At 49.1% G+C, this 20,647-nt stretch overlaps 1 protein-coding gene across 1 annotated transcript in view; it reads left to right on the top strand.

Annotated features, from left to right (window-relative positions):
• The window catches only part of CWH43 (cell wall biogenesis 43 C-terminal homolog), a 546,701-nt gene that overhangs the window by 331,025 nt on the left and 195,029 nt on the right, over nt 1-20,647 (top strand). Inside the window, exon 10 of the mRNA XM_085642112.1 lies at nt 3,145-3,262. Coding sequence (XP_085498238.1) covers nt 3,145-3,262 — 118 coding nt within the window. The remainder of the gene's footprint in view (nt 1-3,144; nt 3,263-20,647) is intronic.

Here is a 20,647-nt window from a genome sequence, read left to right as displayed (position 1 = left end):
TAAGTCTCTCTGACCCAGCGCATGCGCTGGGTCAGGCGAGACCTAACAAGGATGTACAGCAAAAAAAGCAACAAAGGGGTAAAGAACAGAGCCCCGCATTCTATGGGGAAGAATATACAGGTACAGTGCTCACTCTGGACTCAGTTGACATAATTAAAATCACTTAACTGGGCCTCTGTTTAGGCAGCGGACTCTCAGTGTATCCTATTACAGATACCCGCCCCCGTTTGTAACAACTGGTCAGTTTATTCACAGACGAGTGAAGGTTCATAAACCCTGGACCTCTGCCTGTGGTGCAGTTCTTTCTTTTTAGAATTGACTTCAGCAGAGAACATGATTCCTGAGTCGACTGCCTTTGCTCGTATCCTCACACGCCTCCACAGTTTCTTCACTTGCACACCCGGTGATCACCAATGAGCACAAAACCTTTTCATGACACTTTAGTGGCCTACATAGATGGCCAGTTAAGCGATTTTACCTATGTGGAATCTGGCCTGAACACACTGCGTGTCTTCATGCCAAGATCACACTGTGATGGGGACATTTAACCTCTACTTTTGCTCACACACGCATGTATGCTTTACACATTCACATATATACACACTTACACACGCTCTCACCCACAAGCACGTACACAACACATATAAAAAAACATTTTTTACTTACCTTAGCTGCCAGGAAGAGTCATATTCCAGATAATAGTAATTTATTCTTTATTATAGTATTAGTGAATAATAAAATATTATTCACTATTAATGTAATAAAAAATTGACAGAAAACAAGGAAAGTGGAGCTGCAACCGACGTCTATAAGCACGAACTGCCCGTGTATCACTGGCATTAATTCTGCCATCTCTGAGGCCAGGGGTCGCAAAGGCAGTGCCAGGGGTCGCATGGGGCAAGCCAGGGGTCGAAGCTGCGACCCCTAAATGACGTCCATGAGCCTGACAACGTGCGCACCTACTATTTTTCCAGGCATGTAATACGCCATTACCACCAACCACCTCCACAACAATGAGCCCAGACTTCTTCCCGGTGGGCGAAAATAGGTGCCGTAAGTCCCCAGCAACCACCGGCATAAATTAAGTACTGTATGTAAAAGATGACAACCACTCGTTTCTAGGCAAAATAAACAGTCAATTTTATTCACAAAGAAAGTAAAAGTCCATAAAAAGAAAAAATTGCAAGACAAGGAAGGGTGCAAGGGCCTGGCTGTAATCAAGTCAGTGAAACACAGCTCTCATTACTATCTATAGTGCAAGGAAACTTCTGTGGAAGCAATTTGTTCTCCAAATTTCGCTATCCTTTTTCTCGATACCCTGGAAACTGAACTTGCCCCACATGAAACCAACCACTGACACAAATTAAGTACTGAGTGGGCATTTCAAATCCTTCAAGCCCAGTGCCACTCTACCTGCTGCTCTTATGATAGCTCCCCACCTAGAATACAGTTTTATACCTTGATGGGGCCTTCTAACTTTATCGGCACTGTTTTGACACTTTTTACTTTTCTTATTTTTTTTTATTCTATTTCTCATGAACCCTGAAAAACAAATGTGGTACCAGTTCCAAATTGCATGGAGGGAGTGATCCTGTCTTGGTTTTTGTTGATAAACTGTTCGTCTAAAACACAATGGGGAAACTAAGGGCCAACATTGGTGCAGCAGATGCAGGGTCATCGAGGTTCGGGGGACTGGGGGGTCCACTCAACCCTGATAATTGATGTATTTTATCATTCAAACAGCAGCCAGGGAGGCATTTTCTTCCTTGCACTGGGGCCCATGACACATTGGCTACTCTACTAGTGCCACAAGGTGCATTGCATGATTCTTTTATTTTATTAATTTATTACAGTTTTATATAGCGCAAACATGACCCAAAAGGGTATCAGAGCACTTTACGAATGATCAAGGTGAGCATGAACATCAGTGATGCAGGAGAAGCAGTTCCTGTCCGGTGCAGAGTTACTTAGTAACTAACAAGTAAGGTCCAAAAACAGCATGCCAAGAGTAATACAGCTGTGATCAATAATCTTTTGCCAATTACCAGTCAAAATAATTGTTGCAAACAATAAAATACCATAGTAATTGATGCTGGCATATTAGAGGATTCTCTCGTCATATGGCTCTACTTAACCTAGTCATGCCAGTGTTCATAATGAAATATATTGTTATGCAGTGTAATACGCATTTATAGCATGGTTCTTCGCCTAAGAGCCCTTCAAAGACCTATCCAGCAATTTTGAAAAAAGAGATTTGCATATAGAGATGGGAGCAGCTCCTGTTTAGGTTGGAGGAGTCAGTGTGCACTCTGCTGGTGGGATTGCTTCCATAAAGTTGTCTCCAGCACCAAGAAATGGAGCTGCCTCTTCTCAGTGCTGGAAACCATCCTGCAAAAGCAAGCGGCTGAGAACGAGCGAAGTGCCAAGGATGAGGCAAGTCAACTTGAGTTTAATACTGTAGTGAACTGTATGCCAGTCTAATGATCAGGATGCTTGTCCTCATGGAGGTAGGAGTTGGTGAGTGGGGCCAGTCTCCAGGTCTTATGGTAAGCAACAGTCACTCATGTTTTCTCTCAGGAGGGCTTTAACTGCAGCCCATTGAGCACTAGCAGGAGCCCCTGAGCTCGCAGGCTCTTGAGGGTACCCCGGTATCCCGGATGAGCAGCCCAGCATTGCTTCTTTAATGCGAGTTATCTCCCTCTTAGGGCTTGGATTAATGAACGCCACTTGCCACATCAACTCATGTCAAGCCTTTTGGAGATACAACAATAAGGTATTTTTACCAATGCAACACTCAATTACTATAGTTTACTCCACTGCAAAGTGTGTTTACTGCGTCCAGGATGTCAAATACTAATGGCTAGTTTTTGCTTTACAAGGCAAGTCTTCGCCTGCAACCTGTGGCACAATAGTTGGAGCGGTCCACTTGATAGGACAACATCATATCTTGATACAAACTGTATCCTGTGCCTTAGTGGTGTGTAGTGTAGGAGTCGTTGTGTGTTTAGTCATCTTCCTCATTTAAGCATTTGTTTGCGTAAGGATTATTGTGGATTTCAAGTGTTTGGTATTTGCATTGATCTTCTGTCTAGTTATAAAGAAGAGCACATGGCAGTAAACTGCGGTATATTTACCTTTCTCCAGGTTTCCTCTCAGCAATCAACAAGAGACTTCTCGGCTTTGATCTGGGCTTTCAGGTTTGGTTACGACAACAAGGGCTGGCCCAGCCTGGAGAGATCCGCGGAACTTCTTAAAGAAACAGGTACGCTCCCCAGTCTCTCTGCGGTCTATATTTTATGGCATGCAACATATACATTGGTAAAAATAAGACCAATGTCAAATTCAGGGTTGTGTTGCAACTATGAACTCTATTTTGTACTGCCTGGCATGAACATACAGCAGTTCGATTTATGTGGTTCCAAATCCCATTAATATTAGACGGTCCTGCCCAGAGATAGAAATGTTTTGGAGAAACATGACTAAGGAACTTTTGCAGATGGACGTTAGTTTACTAGGTCTTTACACCAGGCTTAAAGTCGCAACAGCAAGCTCTAGGTTTCTTGATCTTGCACTAGTAATTGCTAAACAAACCTTTGATGTGCATTTGAGATCCCCAGAGGGCCCACCTCTCAGGAACTGTTAGAGAGAAGTTGGCAGTAGTTAAACAAGTGATTTTGAAAAAAAGAAGAAAGGAGAAGGTTACACAGGAAACCTATAGCGGACGAATAGTCAGACATTGTAGAGTCATTCATTGGGGTGGAAGACACTTGATGGTTGAGCCATTATTGGAATGAGTGAGTGAGCATAATGAGAGCGCAACTGGAATACATGCAGGGGGACTTCTGATCCGCCCGCTGGACTCGTCATGAGCGACAATTGCTTTAGTTTAGACATTACTGTACAGAGTCTAAATGCTTTGCAACACACTTATAGATGCCAAAAAGAGACAGAAAGTGAGACAAGGGGAGGGAATAATAAGGCTACACAGAAGTAGAATATCCTGTGATTGAGGACAGGATCATCTTTACCTGATGAATACAGCAACCCGAGAAGAGAGAGCACAAGGAAAACACCAAACTTCTTGATGTCAAAATAAGTTGGGGTGTGGTGGAAGGTTAGGGAGTCCACTATTACTCAATTTTCCCCCAATGATGCTTTAAGAACGTCCTCGGGTGTCACTCCTCTTGGTGTGAGCCTGTTTAGTGTTAACCTGTAGAGAAATGGGTATGTCCCCCAAGGCTGTGTGTTAGGTATATGATAGGGTACTGCTAAATGTTATCCATTGCAGAAGTGTCTTACAACTGCTCTGGGTTAGGGATCAGTAAATAATGGAGCACAACTCATCTTGCGAGTACATTTGGGGATAGTCCCTCTCAAGTCCACATAGGTATCTGTCAGGCCAATGTAGCCTCAGGAGTGTTGCAATGTTCAAAAGAGACCACCACCAGGCAAGACCAAACCCCTGAAGGTTGTCCCGAAGGATGCAGGGTGTTGGAATGGCCAGGTGGTGGGTAGGGTAGTGGGGACAGGAACAGCTGAGAGGGAGGTCTGCAAAGACAAGAACATGAGATCTCAATTGGTAAAGAATATATGTACCTAGTCTTCCAATTCATTAAACCCCCCTTCAAATCCCTAATATCAGTTATATCTCACTCCCAGACATTTCTAAGAATACACACTCGAGGAGAGTGTGGATAATTACTTCATTATTGCGAATGGCATCACTTTCATAAAAAAGCAAAGGCCAACTGCAGAACACTTTGTTTTTCTCTGCAATATGAAGGTTTTCTGCCCATTAACAAGCACAGGCGATAGTGAGGTCACTGAGATCACAGTCAATGAGGAACAGAAAAAAGAAAGTCACACCAGGACGTGCTTCCATAGCACAAAATCAACCCAAATATGAACCAACAGTCAATTAAAGGAATAAAGGCACTTCCACGCGCCTGCCTGGAGCACCCAAACCCTACCGGTATTGCTGGCTGAATTCTCATGAAGAACAATTCCTGGCTGCCGCCGGAGACTAATAGAATCGCCACAATGTGCCGAGGAAAGAGAGAGAGAGGCCCCACCTCTCAAACGACCTTCTGTGAGCCAAAATCATAGATGACTTTTCAGATCCGCTTGCAAATGGTCGCCCGCTGCATAGGATTTCCTCTCAATACTGAGCAGGAAACAATGGATGCAAGCTTGTTTTGACCCCAGTGGTTCCCGTGTGATAGACTCAGGGTCTCTGGGATTTGTAGTTGTCATCTGCTGATGAGTTAGAATGCCCACAACAACATAGAAAGAAACAAATATCTGGACACTCTTGTGGTTATTTTTCCCCAAGAATTACAATAGTACATGAAACAGTAATTAGTGGCTCCTGACAGTACTCCCAGCTCCACACCGTTTCATGGATACCGGGTTGGTTATGGCCGTATTTCTTTATACTGTGTCACAGCTCGGGAAGAGTGACTTGTGTTGCTCGTCCCCGGGGGTCTTCTTCTGAACAATATCCTTTCCATGATATGAGTACCACAGCTTTCTACCCTGGTATTTGGAATCCTTGATAGAGCGTACTTTATGTTCTATGTCTCCTTTAATCAGGGCGGGAGGTGGAGGCATGACTTTGAAGAAATTAGGAGGTTTGAGTAAGGAGGCGTGAAATACTGGATGCATTCATGGCCCGATGATAACTATGATTTATAGGTAACCCAGTTGATTTGCTGGGTGGTTTTATAGGGACCAATAAAGCTTAGTCAGAATTTAGTGTGTGATGAAATGAAACATTCTGAGCTGATAACCATACTCGATCACCATTGTTATATCTTGCTCCTGGATGTTGATGCTTATCCATGTTATCTTTATATTTCACCTTGGCAATGTTTAGGATTTGTTGCATCTTTTGTAATGTCTTTTGAATGTGAAAGGTCCTGTTCTTTACTGCTGGGACGTGTGAGTTCTCTATCGGTTGAATGAATGGCAGGACATTACGATGTTTGCCATACAAACTATAAAATGGAGAATACCTCGTGGATGTGTGTCTGGCGTTGTTATATGCTACTTCTGTCACTCACAAAAGATAGGTCCAGGAGTCATTGGTGTTAGCCAAATACCTATGGAGGTATTGTTTAAGACTCTGGTTGACTCTTTCCATTTGTCCATCCATCTGAGGATGGAAACTTGTTTAGAGAATGCTGTTTACTTGTCGTGTTTTACACTATGCCTACCAGAATTTAGATGTGAATTGCAATCCCCAATCTGCAACGATATTCTTTGGTAAACCATAAAGTATTACAATATTTTGTAATATGAGATGTATCAATTGAGGAGCAGTGGGTAGACCAGAACAAAGGACTTAGGGCCATATGTAGGTAGGGACACATTTACCGACTCATAAATACCGAATTTTACAGATTCGGTATTTATGAATCGGTAAATGTGATGTAGGTAATCTATCGGTAATATTTACCGATTCGGAAAGGGTCGGTAATTTAGAATCGGTATTTACCGATTCGGTAATGATGCATACCTTCCCATTGATTCCTATGGGCCAGGAGGCCTGTCAAGAATTCCTGTCATGCGAGGGGAAGAAAACGGTAACCAGCGAAAACGGACTACATCTCCCAGGATGCTTAGCGGTTGAGAGGTTATGTAAACAGGAGAGCTGTTACATAACTCAAGGAAAACACGCCCTATAAAGGGAGGAACCGGGAGGTACAACGCTGTCGGATATTGTGTTTACACCGACGTACCTGCTTCGTGAAGAGCAGTGTTCCGGAGTGGTGCTCCAGTAAGGCAAGAACGGAGGTAGGTCGAGTCGTTACTCCCTGGGCCGTGTCTTGCCCCATCGTCACCTGTGAAGGACCCGGAAGCTCTACCGGTCCACCATTGAGCTTCGCTTCTTGACTCGGCTGAGTCAAAGCGCAGTGGCGCTTTTGCTGGTTGGAGTCGTAACTCCCAGCCAGACCAGAGATACAGGGACTGCCAGCTGTAACGCACACCAGGAGGTGTTTGCCGCGTTACAGACTCGGAAGTCCACAGGATCGATCGAGCGGCTGCTCTCGGTTCAGTCTTTTTGCTATTTGATTGGGGTATCGGTGACGCATCACCAGGAGGTGACTCCGCGTCCCGGTGCAGTCTGAGGAAGAGGTTGAGCGGCTGCTCCCTTCAGGTAGAGACCCCGGCTGGGTGTTTCCCTGACTCCTCGATTCTCCCCAACACTCTTCGTGCCCCTCACAGCCTACCGATTGGCATTGTCGGCCATTTCATTTCTGCCCTCTGTTGGCATATGCCGGGATCGGCGTATATGCAGAGGACGGTTAGGACCATCCGTGCGGTGGGCTGGTAACGTACTTAGCCTGGAGGATTCCAGTGACTATAACTTTTGTTTATCTTTGTATTATTTTTGCCTTCATTAAAATAACTAACCCTTCACAAGTGGTTGCGTCCTCATTATCGTGTCTGTTAAACGATCCTGAGGCGTTCAGGGCGTTACAAAATATCCGACCTTAATACACTAACTGTCTCCCGGTCGATAACAGACATGGCAACACTTGATGATGTGCTGGCTGCTTTAGCGACCGTGCAAGTTGAATTGGCTGCCTCTAGGCAAGAAACAGCCGATGTAAAAGCCAGACTGGATGCTATCCACTTGGACCCGCTCACGCCCAGCACCTCCCTCACGGACCAGACCCCTGCTGTAGTAGTGGAAATGCCGGTAGCCGTCCCCTTGGCAACACCGGAGAGGTACAGTGGGGATCCTCACACAGTGCAGGTATTCCTCACACAAGTGGCGCTACATTTATCGTGCAAACCAAAGGCGTTCCCCACGAGTCAGGCTCGTGTGGCTTTCCTTATTTCCTATTTGGCTGGAAACGCGGCACAATGGGCCGTACCTCTGGTGAGCAGGGACGACCCCATCTTATGTGATTGGGGTGCTTTTCGCGAGGAATTCCTGAAGGTATTCGACAGAAGGGCTGACTCGTACACGGCGGACCGTGAAATGCTTGAGTTGAGACAGGGATCCAATGACCTGGTGCAGTATCTCAACGCGTTCCGACGGCTGGTTGCGGAAACCAAGTGGCCTGTTGCTAAACAGACGGCGCTCTTCCATCACGGGCTGTGCGATGAGCTCAAAGACGCCGTGGCTCATATTGACCCTCAACCCAAGACATGTGAGGGCCTTATCAACCTGGTATTATGGCTGGAACATAGGCTAAGTGAAAGAAAAGGGGATCATGGGAGAAAAGGAAAACCCCTTCCATCCTATGTGACGGTGGGAAGTCCTGAAACTTCCACCGCATCCAAGGGAGAACCCATGGACATCGGCGCAATACGAGCGAGCCTCACAGCCACGGAGAAAGAGTCACGCCGTAAACAAGGATTGTGCCTATATTGTGGCAAAAAAGGCCACTACGTACGGGAATGCCCTGCCAAACCGAAGACGTCACGTTATCGGGCCAACCGGTCGGTAACAGCCGTGGTGGACATACCGGCGGAAAACTAGAGGACTCCCAGACCAAAGAAGGGGCATCTCGGAGTCACTCATCCATCCCTTCACTTTCCAACTCGGTCACTAAGGGACACCGACACCTGTTTCTCACGGTGCACGTGGGAGTGCATGACCAGTGGATACCCGTTGTGGCCATGGTGGATTCCGGGGCCACTGGCATGTTTATGGACCACAACGAGGCATGCAGGCTAGGGCTAGTGCTTCTTCCCAAAGCTGTACCCGAAGATGTCTATGCTGTAGACGGAAGGCGATTGGTGACGGGGCCCATCGGGCAGCACACGGGGGTCCTTCCGATGCGATATGGGAGGAACCATTTGGAACAAATCGATTTTAACATCATCCGAGCGCCCCAATATGGCGTCATATTGGGATTGCCGTGGCTACAGAAACACAACCCCTCTGTGGATTGGCCAACACATCGCGTCGAAATGACGTCACCGTATTGCATCCTGCATTGTGGAAAAAGAACGGAATCCCTTGACGCAGATGAGAGCGGGAGTCAGACGGTGGCTACAGCGGCAGAAAAAGATGTGGCTCTCCCCCAGGCTTATCACAGTTTTGAGGATGTTTTTGATGAGGTGAAGGCGGAAGTGCTACCACCACATAGACAGTTTGACTGCCAGATCGACCTGGTGCCAGGGGCCAGCGTTCCCAGCGGCAGGCTGTATGCCCTGACGGAGCCTGAAAACGTGCATCTCCGGGGGTACCTGGATAAACTCCTCAAGCTAGGATTCATCCGCCCGTCCAAGTCTCCGGCCGCCTCGCCACTCTTCTTCATCCCGAAAGCTAATGGGGAGCTGAGAGCCTGTGTGGACTTTAGGGCATTGAATGCGATAACCATAAAGAATCGGTACCCCTTGCCTCTCATCAGTGTACTTCTGGAACAGGTCAAGAAAGCTCGTATCTACACCAAGTTGGATTTGAAAGGGGCATACCATCTGGTGCGCATGAGGGACGGAGACGAGTGGAAGACCGCCTTTAAGACTAGGTTCGGCCTTTTTGAGTACCTCGTCATGCCGTTCGGTCTGTGCAACGCCCCGGCAGCCTTTCAGTACTTTTTGAATGAGGTATTCAGAGAGGAGTTGGATATCTACGTGGTCGTATATATCGACGACATCCTCATCTACTCGTCCAGTGTGGAGGAGCACGTACACCACGTCAAAGCGGTGCTCCAAAAGCTGAGGGAAAACAAGCTGTTTTGTAAACTCAGCAAGTGTGACTTCCACGTCACGTCCGTGGAATTCCTCGGAGTGATGCTGAGTCCAGAGGGACAGGAGATGGCAGAACGAAAGATCAAGGCGGTGAAAGAATGGCCGGTGCCCCAAAGCGTGAAGGACGTCCAAAGTTTCATTGGCTTCGCCAACTTTTACAGGCGGTTTATAGATGGATTTTCAGGATTGGTGGCCCCAATCACACAGCTACTGAGGAAGTCCAAGGAGTTTGTCTGGTCCCCTGAAGCGAACACAGCCTTTGAGGCCCTGAAAAGCGCCTTTGGTAAGGCGCCGGTGTTGGCTCACCCCGATCCGGATCTCCCCTACGTGGTGGAAGCGGACGCTTCGGATGTGGCGCTGGGGGCTATCTTGTCCCAACGCAACCACGACACAGGGGTGCTTCATCCCGTTGCGTACATGTCCCGCAAACTCAACGACGCCGAACGCAACTACCATATTGCGGAGAAGGAGCTTCTTGCAATCAAGGACGCCTTCACCGAATGGAGGCATTGGTTGATGGGGGCAAGACATGTGGTATCGGTGTACACGGACCATCAGAATCTACAGTTCATGACGGCCGCAAGACACCTTTCTCCCAGGCAGCTGCGGTGGATGATCTTCTTTGCGGGGTTCAACTTCCGCATCACATATCGGCCGGGGACGGAAAACCGGAAGGCGGACGCCCTGTCCCGTCAATCTGCAGTTAAGGAACCGTTGCCTGCGACCGAGCGTTCCATCATTTCCCCGAGGATGGTATTGGGGGTTATCCAACCGGATACTTTCCTGAGGGGAATAAAGAGAGGGATCAGGTCGTTCGCATGGCGGAGGTGGCTCCTCAGTCACAGAGAATGGCAGCTGAAGGACGGGATACCCCTAAAGGGCAGGTGCCTATTGATACCCACGCCTAGGCTAAGGAAACAAGCATTCACCTGGTGCCATGACTCTCCATGCGCAGGTCATTTGGGCTTTGAAAAAACGGTGGCTAGCATGGGACGGCATTTCTGGTGGCCAACCATGAGAGTGGATGTCAGGAGGTGGGGACAGGAGTGTCCTACGTGTGCTACCATGAAGGCCGACCATGGCCGAACCCAAGGGCTCTTACATCCACTTCCGACCCCGGATAGACCATGGGATAGCATATCACTGGACTTCGTGGTGGGCCTACCGGTAGACCAGGGGATGACGGCAATACTGGTGGTGGTGGATTACTTGACGAAAATGGGGCACTTCATCCCCTGCAAGAGAGTCCCTACGGCCGGGGAATTGGCGTCACTACTTCTAAAGAATGTGGTACGACTGCATGGATTACCTGGGGTGATCGTGTCGGACCGGGGGTCGCAGTTTACTGCGCAATTCTGGAAGACTTGGTGCACTGCGCTGCATGTTAAGACCGCCCTGTCCACCAGCTACCACCCTCAAACGGACGGCCAGACCGAGCGCCTGAACCAAACGCTCAAACAGTATCTGCGATGTTTTGTGGACCAGGGCAGGGAAGAATGGGTCGACTTGCTATGGGTTGCAGAGATAGCCTATAACAACGCCACTCACAGCTCCACACAGTCATCTCCGTTCTATAGCAACTATGGCCAACATCCCAGGTTCTTGCCATTTCTACATCCGTTCAGAGAGGACAGGATTCCCGCCACAGCGGACAGGGTGGCACACATAAAAGACACGTTGATGCGCTCAAGGGCTGTCCTAATAGAGACCAAGAGAAAATACAAGGCTGCGGCAGACAGGAAGAGAAGGCCCGGGCCACTGTACCGCACTGGAGACTACGTCTGGATATCCACAAGAAACATGAGGTTTCGAAAGAACAGTGTGTTCCATCCCAAGTACATAGGTCCCTATCGAATTGCCAAGTGTATGGGTCCCGTGAACGTGAAGGTGTGCTTGCCCCAGTCCTTGCGGATTCACCCTGTCTTTCATGTATCATTGCTCAAACCTGCACCCTCCAAGCCGTCTGGGACACCTAGGCCGATATGCGTGGAGTCGGAGGTGGAGTATGAAGTATCGGGCATACGGGCGTCCAAATGGCGCAGGGGGAAGCTGTGGTACCTGGTTGCATGGAAAGGCTATGGCCCGGAGGAGCAATCATGGGAACCGGCTGAAGGGGTTCATGCTCCGCGCTTGGTCTCCTTGTTCCATCGGCGTTTACCTGCCAGCGCTGGACCCGTGGGGAGCCGCTGAGAGGGAGGATGTACTGTCAAGAATTCCTGTCATGCGAGGGGAAGAAAACGGTAACCAGCGAAAACGGACTACATCTCCCAGGATGCTTAGCGGTTGAGAGGTTATGTAAACAGGAGAGCTGTTACATAACTCCAGGAAAACACGCCCTTATGGAAACAGGAGAGCTGTTACATAACTCCAGGAAAACACGCCCTTATGTAAACAGGAGAGCTGTTACATAACTCAAGGAAAACACGCCCTTATGTAAACAGGAGAGCTGTTACATAACTCAAGGAAAGCACGCCCTTATGTAAACAGGAGAGCTGTTACATAACTCAAGGAAAACACGCCCTATAAAGGGAGGAACCGGGAGGTACAACGCTGTCGGATATTGTGTTTACACCGACGTACCTGCTTAGTGAAGAGCAGTGTTCCGGAGTGGTGCTCCAGTAAGGCAAGAACGGAGGTAGGTCGAGTCGTTACTCCCTGGGCCGTGTCTTGCCCCATCGTCACCTGTGAAGGACCCGGAAGCTCTACCGGTCCACCATTGAGCTTCGCTTCTTGACTCGGCTGAGTCAAAGCGCAGTGGCGCTTTTGCTGGTTGGAGTCGTAACTCCCAGCCAGACCAGAGATACAGGGACTGCCAGCTGTAACGCACACCAGGAGGTGTTTGCCGCGTTACAGACTCGGAAGTCCACAGGATCGATCGAGCGGCTGCTCTCGGTTCAGTCTTTTTGCTATTTGATTGGGGTATCGGTGACGCATCACCAGGAGGTGACTCCGCGTCCCGGTGCAGTCTGAGGAAGAGGTTGAGCGGCTGCTCCCTTCAGGTAGAGACCCCGGCTGGGTGTTTCCCTGACTCCTCGATTCTCCCCAACACTCTTCGTGCCCCTCACAGCCTACCGATTGGCATTGTCGGCCATTTCATTTCTGCCCTCTGTTGGCATACGCCGGGATCGGCGTATATGCAGAGGACGGTTAGGACCATCCGTGCGGTGGGCTGGTAACGTACTTAGCCTGGAGGATTCCAGTGACTATAACTTTTGTTTATCTTTGTATTATTTTTGCCTTCATTAAAATAACTAACCCTTCACAAGTGGTTGCGTCCTCATTATCGTGTCTGTTAAACGATCCTGAGGCGTTCAGGGCGTTACAAGGCCCATAGGAATCAATGGGAAGCCAGTTACCATTACCGAATCGGTAAATACCGATTCGGAAATGGGGGGAGCACATTCAAGGGTGGCAGGGTGTTACATTGACACCCTGTTGCACCCCTGATTCCTGCATGTGTGCACATGTGGCGGACATACGTGCCCTAAGGGCATGTATGTCTGCCACATGGCACTGTTATTTCAGCAAAATATTGCTTTGTGCAATGTATTCGGTATTTAGCACCAACCTATATTTGGTGCTAAATACCGAATTCTTTTTCCTAGACATCACTCATTTGAGTGTTACCTACATATCATTTCAGGATTCGATATTTACCGAATCGGTAAAATTACCGATTCGGTAATTTTACCGATTCGGTAAATTACCGAATCCTGAAATATGCCCCCTACATAGCAAAAGCCAAAATACCGGTCGGTAACGGGTTATTTACCGAAAATCGGCCGTTACCGACCGGTATTTGGCTTCCTACATATGGCCCAAAATGTGCTATTTTTGACAAACAGTCCACCACTACTAAGATGGTATGGAATGTTTTTCCTTAGGCATGGCTACGACAAAATCTACCAAAATGTGTTCCCATGGATGGTTGGAGGTTTCTAGGCATATGAGTAAGCATTTAGATTTTGACCAACCAGGCTTAGTTCTGGCACAGACAGTACAGCTCTGGATGGCTTGAGTCACATCTTCTCCCAGGATTGGCCCACCAGAAACGTCCTTTGGATAAAATCAATCATACGTGCAATCTCAGAATGGCCAGCCAGGGCATTATATGATGCCAATAGAAAACTAAAGATTGCAGTGCTTTCATGGGTGCAAACAACTTCCCTTCATGAAAAGGTAACCCTCAGATAATAGTTCAGGATGGATCTTTAATTAACCCCCTTTGTTGAGGAACCCTTCTGAACCATAGTTTCACTTTGTGTATAAATCTATTAGACATGTTCGGTTTGGTGGACCTTTTTGACTTAATGTGATTGCAGTTTTGAGCCTGTTTCTCCCAGATGAGTTCTGTCTCCTTGATCTTGTCTAGTGACTGTGTCTGCATTTTTGTTTTGCATCCCTGGTTTGAACATGGCCATAAAATCATACTCTGCAAAAAACAGCATCCACCTCAACAGTCTTGGAGATAGCAGGCGGGCGTAACGCATGAATTGTAGATTCCTATGGTCAGTAAACGCCACCACAGTATGTCTTGCTCCCAACAAATGATGGTGCCATTCTCTGAATGATTCCTTTATTGGCAAGAGCTGTTTTTCTGCAATGGTATAATTATATTCAGCTGGATTAAGCTTGTGAGATAAAAAGGCAACAGGGTGTAATTGACCGTCCTTTTCATCTCTCTGTGAAAGGATTGCCCCAATAGCTACACTGGATGCATCAGCTTCCACAACATACGACAGAGAATGAGCTAAGCTGGAGCGGTGGAATAGGATTTTTAAGCGATAGGAAGGCCGTCTCTGCCTCGTTTGACCAACAGAATGGGGCCTTTTTCTTTAATAGATGAGTGATCACGGTTAACTTTGAGAAAAATGTTCAATGAAACACTGATAGAAATTGGCAACCCCCAAAAAACATTGTACATCCTGAACCGAATTTAGGGAGGGCTAATCCAGAACGGATTTTACCTTGCCATCTGCCAATGGTGAGATGATTACCTCTAAAAATATTACAGTTGTGACATGAAAATCACATTTGTTATATTTACAGTACAGGTGATTTTTTGCAGAGCATCAAGTACTTTTGAAACGTGCTAAATGTGTGAGTGTACATCTACTGAAAAGATTAAGATACCTTCTATGTATACTAAGGCAAAATGGTCCATAAACTCTCTCAACACCTCATTAAAAAAATATCGGAATGCACAACCCAATGGGATAACTTAAAAAAAAATATATTAATAATTAACAGCATGGTGATACAAATCATAGCGATCATACACTCATGCACGGCACCCACACAGGGGTGCCAATTTAAGCAATTGCACCAGCAGGGCCATCCTTATCATGGAGGGAAGGCTCCCAGTCATTTTAGCCATGTTATACAGCGCAGTCAAAATTGGAGCTAAGTTCTCCACATTTGTTACGCAGAATTCCGAGGGTAGGCCATCCATTCTTGGCACCTTGTCTCTGGCAAGGGCTTTAATCGCCCTCCCTACGTCCTGCACTTTGATCTCCTCACTGCCCCAAGGAGGCAGCCACTGTCAGTGATAGACGCTTCGTACCAGCCACTAAAATATATTAATGAAGAGGTTGAGAGGATGTTGCGTGAGGGCAGCTCTAGAGTGTGGAGTAATATGACAGAAAAGTCACATTGATCTCCACCTGACTATAGGCTAGGGCCCCTTCCTCGGTGTGCAACTTGAGAATCTGGGAGCCCTGTTGATCTGGGTTGGCCAGCCTGACCAGCAGTCTACCAGATTTGTCACACTCCGAGTGGGTATTAGTTAGGTAAGCTCGAGAGTCGTAGACTTGGATGCGCGTCTCCAGCTCAGAAGGTTTCTCCCTTTCGTCCTGCATCTCATCTGGTGGGGCCATGGCGCACTCAAACAGTAATTGTAAGCTTGTCAATTTGTCAATTGAAGCTCTTGAGCCATAATCTCAGCGTGCAATTGGCCTGGGTCTCCACCATCGCCAATAAACAATGGCCGCGTATTACTGTTTTAAATGCCTCCCACTCCACTAGTGGAGATGAGGCCTTGTCCAAGTTTTTCCTGAAGTAAGTAATATCATGTCTGTTGGAAGGCGTTCCCCGGGGAGGCTGCGGAATGTGTTCCCGACCACCCGGAGGCCCACCTTACCCAGAGTTAGGCCGAGCAAGAGCAGGGAGGCCCTTCCTGGAAGGGTCTCGCACCTAGGATCGCACACGCTGCGCTTACTCTCTCTTCGGATAGAGGGACACCACACAGTAAGTCGTTATAAGACAATATGCTTTTATCGGTAGTTGTCAGGGATCTTTATGATCCGGCAGGCAGGTGCAGAATTAATGCCACAAGCGGCAGCGATCTCGTGAAGAGGGAAAGGGGTAGCGGGACAGTCTTTGAATTAGTGTCTCTGCGAGGTATCCGGCGCACAGCTCTCAATCCTCGAGCTGAGGGGATGTTGTTTCTCTTGGCAATCTCTGCCGATTCTCTTGGAGGAGCGGGCCGGGAGGCACTCAGCAGGCACCGGAGGGTCGTAGTTCAGGGAGCCGCGACGGCGTCAGCAGGGCTCAGATGGTTCAGAATTCGGGGAGCCGCGACGGCGTCAGCAGGGCTCAGATGGTTCAGAATTCGGGGAGCCGCGACGGCGTCAGCAGGGCTTAGATGGTTCAGAGTTCGGGGAGCCGCAACAGCGTCAGCAGGGCTCAGATGGTTCAGAGTTCGGGGAGCCGCGACAGCGTCCGCAGGGCTCAGGTGGTTCAGAGTTCGGGTAGCGTTCTTCTGTTCGGTGAGCGATCGAGCCGCGACCAGGTCAGCAGGCTCTCGTCAGTCCAGGTCTTCTCTGCTCCCGGCCTTTCCGCACCCCTTGTTATACTCCCCCTCCTCTTTGAAGTCCGGAGTTCTTGCGGAGAGGGGTCTGGTGCCTGGGGGGCGGTGTGTCGGGGTTTCCTGTCGCTTGGCCCTTTGATCTGTTCAGGTGGGTCTGGGAGGGACTCCAGACAACCAGCAGGCGAGGCGCCTGCTCACCGGGGGCCTGGTGGTCGATCGAAACCTCCCTCGGGGGAGAGACCAGAGGTGTGACAGGGTCGGCGCCTCTCGGTCTGGTTTGGGGTGGGGGTTTCGTTCTCCCTCGGCCGGGCATGCGTGTTGGGGATCTGGTCGGCCCTCGGGATGTTGGCCCACGGGAGCCGGAAGGCCGTGTCCACGAGGTTCGGCGTGGTTGTAGGGTAACTTGCTGATCGGGAGGGCCCACGCGACGAGGCCGGTCTCACAGTGTCCCATAGGGACAACTTGAAAGCCAGGTCACCAAGTGTGGCACAGTCAAGTTTCCAGGTTCGGGTGCTGGGTCTGGTGAGCTCCCAGTCAAGGGATGTCAGCAACGGATTGTGGTCTGAGTATGTCCTTGTGAGGTACTCAGTCCCTTTAGTCTGTGTGTGTATTAGGCCAGGGCGTAGTTTGCCCAGCGCTGTAAAATCAGTGCAAACGGCATCACACGCAGTGCAAGAGGGCGCTGGTTCTTTCTGCCGCTCGAGTAAAAGTTCTACTCGAGCGGCAGCTTCCTCAACATGAACGGAAGGTTTCTCAACGTGAGCAGTAGTGACCATCTGCAACCGCCTGTGTTGAAAAATCTCGCTGGGAACCGGGCTCGCTTTGGAGTTTCCTCGCTCGCGCTCACCAACTGACTGTTGGCGAGTGCGAGTCAGGACAAAACTCAGTTTGGCGTATACTCTGCAAACTCAGCGAATGGAGTGGAGATCATCACCCAGGCCTAGTGTGTATGTCTTTAGTGCACAGAAAAGTGTTGAGTGGGACCGATAACTCATGTATGCTTTAGTAATAGGAAGAGGCCCTGCTCCTGGGGTTGTGAGCCCTCCAGGTAAAAGTAAGCCCCCCAATCCTGAAGCCATTTACAAAACAGATGAGCTGTTTTAAGGATCAGAGATATGGGCAGCCGTAGATGTGATCTATTGAGGGTGGGGTAAGCCATACAATTGCTGTTCCCTCCCGGTAATAGAAGTAGTGATGTAGTTGGGTAATGTGAGTGTTCCGGGTGGCCAGAAAGGCCAGTAGCCCTGTATTGGTGGCGTAGATGTCTGCCAACTCTATGTCCCTGCCATCCAATTTCCCCACCAATAGTATAGAGCAGCCCTCAGGATTTATGACCTCTATCTGTGGGAGAAAGGGGGCCCAGGTAGTATCCAAATGAATACCCCTCTAGTGAATGAAGAGAACACTGTAGCATAAGCTTTTCCCCTCCTGCATTTTTGTAACGCCTGGCCTTCCTCTTTTGTCAAGTGCATCACTTGAAGGAAGGCTATGCGGATCTTCTACCTTCTAAGATATATTTGGACCTTATGTCTCTTAGAAGGGGAACTGAGTCCCCTGATATTCCAGGTGATCACAGTGGATGTTATGTTAGGCATGTGCATGAGAGTCGATGAGGGTGTCCACTCCCTTCATCACCCACCTTCTCCCTCTGGCAGCAGGAGAACCAGGATCAAAGAACGGGTCAAAGCCCCCAGAAGGAACCAAACTGTGAACATCCACAATTTCCCCATAATGGGGTTGAGCAAACAAGAACAAACCCTAACAACACCACCCCCCCCCCCCCCAGGCCGACCATGCCAGAACACACTGTCCAAACCAGAAAAAAACATAGCATGTACTCTCCTCCAGTGTGACTGAAAACAATCAACACTCAAGGTCACGGAGGGGGGGGACCATGAAGTATTCCCAGTTCTCATGCTTTATCGCCCGCGCTCAGGGCACAAGAATGAAGAAAGGTGTGGGGGTAGTGGCTGCAAGTCACAAAAGTAATGAAGTGCCTCCTTCACGCAGTCCGGATATAAATGATCTCCCCATCGCAGTGGGGGCCAGAAACAAATGCAGCTGTTACATGATATAATTCACCAATTGGGGAGTGCTGGAGTCAGAGCCAGGGATGCTGTCTGTTTCATCACAAGAGGAGGCCACACCACTAGGGTCTGCCTCGGATTGGTCCACCAGCACAGCAGCAGCTAGGCCCTGGTTCCTGCCTGATTGTGCCTGTTGTTGAGAAGGCTGCGCAGTTTGCCACCTCCTGGAGCAGGGGCATTTATGACACCGTGGTGCAGGTAGGTCCCCCTGGCCCTGAGCATTGCAGGCGTTGAGCCATTCCAATGTTGCCATCGGGGTGTCAAATAATAATGATTGAATGTTGTGTTGGATGCGGATAATTGAGGAGGAGAGCAAAGCGTAGGGAATAGTAAGGTCTTGTAGCCTCTTCCTGACTGCAAGAAATGATGCTCTGAGACACTGGACGGTGGCCGTGAAATCTGGGAAGATGGAGACTCTCATGTCAAAACTGCTCTGCACCTCATCGGGGACAGTGTCTCCTTGCTGCTCTACTATTCATAACTTTTTTAAGACGGAGACTCTAGCATTTTCAACATGGTAGGGGCCTGTTGTGCTGGTTTGACACAGAATATAGTTCCGATCCCAAAAACGAAGTAGTCGGGCCACAACCGTTGAGGGTGGTGCACAGGGTGCAGCAGTCCAGCCTGGGACCCTGTGGGCTCATTCCAGTGCATAAAACTTGGAATGGCCCTCCGGGGTGACCACCTCCTGCAGCCAATTTTCAAGAAAGCAAAACTCATGGAGTTCTCTCCGATCCATTGATGGAGGCCAATAACTTGTATGTTATTGCAGTGTGCCCTGCCCTATTGATCTTCTATTCTGCCCTCCTGTGTCTGAATCTACCCAGAAATATCAAGGATCGCTGAGGCATGCTCCTTAGTGGCAGAGGCCAAGTCTGCCACTGTCGCCTCAACTGTATGCATTCGGTCCACTATTTTCCAATTATCATCCTGGAGCAGACTGAGATCTGCCACCACAGAATCTATTTTGGATTCCAGGGCCTCTCTAGTGGATCTGATCATGGCAGGGATGGCATCTAGTATGTTCCCCTGGGCAGGGCCCTTGGCTATATCTGAGCTCCGCGCTCGGGAAAATGTGTTTAAGTCCTCCTGCTTAGGGGGGCCCAGTGGGTCCTCCCTGAACCTGTGGGTGAGGCCCATGAATCTAGGAGTGAGGGACTGCAGGGACCAGATATGCAGGCAGGGCCAAGACCGTAAATAGATGTTGGCAAATTTAAAATGAAGACTTTGTCAGCACGGTCAGATCATAGGCAGCGTTCTGCTGAAGGCAGGTCAGAGGAAAGGGCGCGAGAGGAGCAGGTCAAAGTTCCCCCATTGATGCCGGGCCCCAACAAGCACAGGGGTGAGGTGAGACCGTTCGGAAATAGTCATGGCTCGCCCCCATGGGTTGTCAGATCAGCAATAACCTCCCAGAGCATCAGGCGCCACAGGGTGGTTCAGTAAATGTCCCCCCAAGAGAGTCAGGTCACCGCAACAGGATGTGCTGCAGTCTCCCAGACAAGCAGGCGAAATAAGCATTGTGAGTCAGCCCTACCTTCAGTGTGCCTGGATGGTCTGCCATCCTAGTGCCATTAGTCCAAAACAGATCAGGGGTTTCCGGTGATAGGGGGCACCAGACACTGGGTGTCTGTGCATTTGTGGGGTGAGTGATCCCCCGCTCTCAGGCAGTCTCTCACCACCTCATACAGTCCTGCCAGCCCCCAGCAGAGCAGAAATGCAGAGTGCCCCATGCAGGTGGAGGGCTCAGGCTGAGACAAGTGAGCGCCAGAGGCAGTCGTCAGTCCACACTTCCTCAAGGGCCTGCAGCCACATAGTCCTCAATGTCAAGCCCCTTGTGTGACCAATCCCTGCATCTCTGTTGAAGCCGAGAGAGGACAGAATTCTTCAGTGCTGCCGCTCCCCGCCATCTTGTAACGGTGCAGTAAACCACACAAGTCTCCAACCTCCAGATCGCCACCTCCTTCTCTAGTGGGTCCACAGTGCTCTGGGTAATCCGGGCAGAGGACGGACCACCTTTCCTCCATACAAGCCCACTCCAGCC

The sequence above is a fragment of the Triturus cristatus genome, chromosome 2_2 (genome assembly GCF_964204655.1).
Source record: "Triturus cristatus chromosome 2_2, aTriCri1.1, whole genome shotgun sequence".
Lineage (NCBI taxonomy): Eukaryota > Metazoa > Chordata > Amphibia > Caudata > Salamandridae > Triturus > Triturus cristatus.
This window is presented reverse-complemented; position numbering and strand designations above follow the sequence as displayed.